The 1,642-nt window shown below is 35.2% G+C and overlaps 1 protein-coding gene across 1 annotated transcript in view; it reads right to left on the bottom strand.

Moving 5' to 3' along the window:
* The window catches only part of LOC106874398 (uncharacterized), a 10,012-nt gene that overhangs the window by 3,871 nt on the left and 4,499 nt on the right, over positions 1-1,642 (bottom strand). Inside the window, exon 3 of the mRNA XM_014922123.2 lies at positions 1,441-1,616. Coding sequence (XP_014777609.1) covers positions 1,441-1,616 — 176 coding nt within the window. The remainder of the gene's footprint in view (positions 1-1,440; positions 1,617-1,642) is intronic.

The raw sequence follows: 1,642 nt of genomic DNA, 5'->3' as shown, positions 1-1,642 counted from the left end.
ATAATAATAAATGATGATGATGATGATGATAATAATAATAATAATAATAATAATAATAATAATAGTAATAATAATAATAATAATGATAGTAGGGATGGTAATCGTTATCGACAACATAGGGTTAGGTTGGGGTGTATGAAATACAGCTTTCATATTTTTCATACAATAAGAAGAACAAAAGGAAAAAAAAATGAAAATAAAATTTAAAACAGAAAAAAAAATGAAAAAAATCGCAGTTACAATAGAAACCCAACCACACACTGTAAATAAGCCTCCACTCTCCACCCCCAAACAACCGTAATAACAAAGGAAATCTAACCCACTGAAAATACAAAATAAAAACGGAGAAAAAAAATGGAAAAAATGGCGAGACGCCAAGTAATTAGTTTGTCTGAAAATTGTTAGGAAAATTTTCTTTTCCATTTACACTTAGCTTTAGTTTGAACTCATGCATGCTAAGCATAGCAAATCGAAACACAACGCGATTTATGAAACCTCGTATCATCAGACATACTTGGATTCAAAATGGCGTAAAGCAGACGACAACAGCCGACGTTTTAGATTTGAAGGGATTTGCTTTGTTTAACGTTACGTGTAATTTATTTCATTGGAAAAAGCTATTTCGATCGTTTAATTTATATCTTCTGTAATTTAGTATTATGGAATGTAGGAGTGATATTTCTTTGGTGGGGTATATCTTTTATCTTTTATTTGCTTCAGCCTTTTGGCTATGGCCATGCTGGGGCTTTGCCCTGAAAGATTTAGTCGAAAGAAACGATATCAGTGACTGTTCTTAAGCCTGGTACTTTTCTATCAGTCTCTTTTGTCAAGCCACTAAATTACACCGATTTGTCAAGTGATGATGCGGGATAAACAGAAACACAAATACACAGAAATACAGTTACACACAATCACACAGATACAGATACACGCACACACGGACGCGCGTGATGAGGTTTCTTTTAGTTTCCGTCCACGAAATCCTGTCAGAAGGTGTTGTTTGACCTAGGGCTATAATGTAAGACACTTGCCCAAGATGCCGCACACTGCGATTGAACACAGAACCACATGGTTGGGAAGCAAACTTCTTACCTCCAACATGTTATATTATTTAAGTGTTTGGATACATTGTGGTTCTGGTGTGCGTTTGGTAGGCCAGTTAAGAAAATCCTTCCTGCGTATAACATTCTAAATAGTTGTGGCAACATTGTGATGTCTCTATTGGGAGGGGAACAATAGATAATAAATGAAAGACCTAAGATAAACGTTATCTTTTATTCTCTAACACTAGAATCTAACAATATTGCCAATAGGAGGCACCAGCCGTCTCCACATACACGATGTAAACACACATACGCACACAAAATAAAAAAATAAAAAAGTAATAAAATAATGACCCAAAATTGATAGAAAAATAATTCCGAAACAGTTTTGTTTTACCTTAACAGCACAGCCATTTCTGCGAGCGTTCTCAAGAATATAAGACATTCCGTCGTCTAGAAAACTGCATTCTTCAGGATTGTTGTTGGCATACACTGAAAAACCTTTTGGTAAATCGGAAACGTTGAAGCTTACGTTCATAACTCCACCGTCTTTGCTGCCACAGTCAACAGAAACTGAAAAACGGAAAGGTAGAAGGTAT

This window comes from Octopus bimaculoides, chromosome 25, assembly GCF_001194135.2.
Source record: "Octopus bimaculoides isolate UCB-OBI-ISO-001 chromosome 25, ASM119413v2, whole genome shotgun sequence".
NCBI classification, from domain to species: domain Eukaryota; kingdom Metazoa; phylum Mollusca; class Cephalopoda; order Octopoda; family Octopodidae; genus Octopus; species Octopus bimaculoides.
Note: the sequence above shows the minus strand (reverse complement) of the source record. Positions and strands in the feature narration are given on the sequence as shown.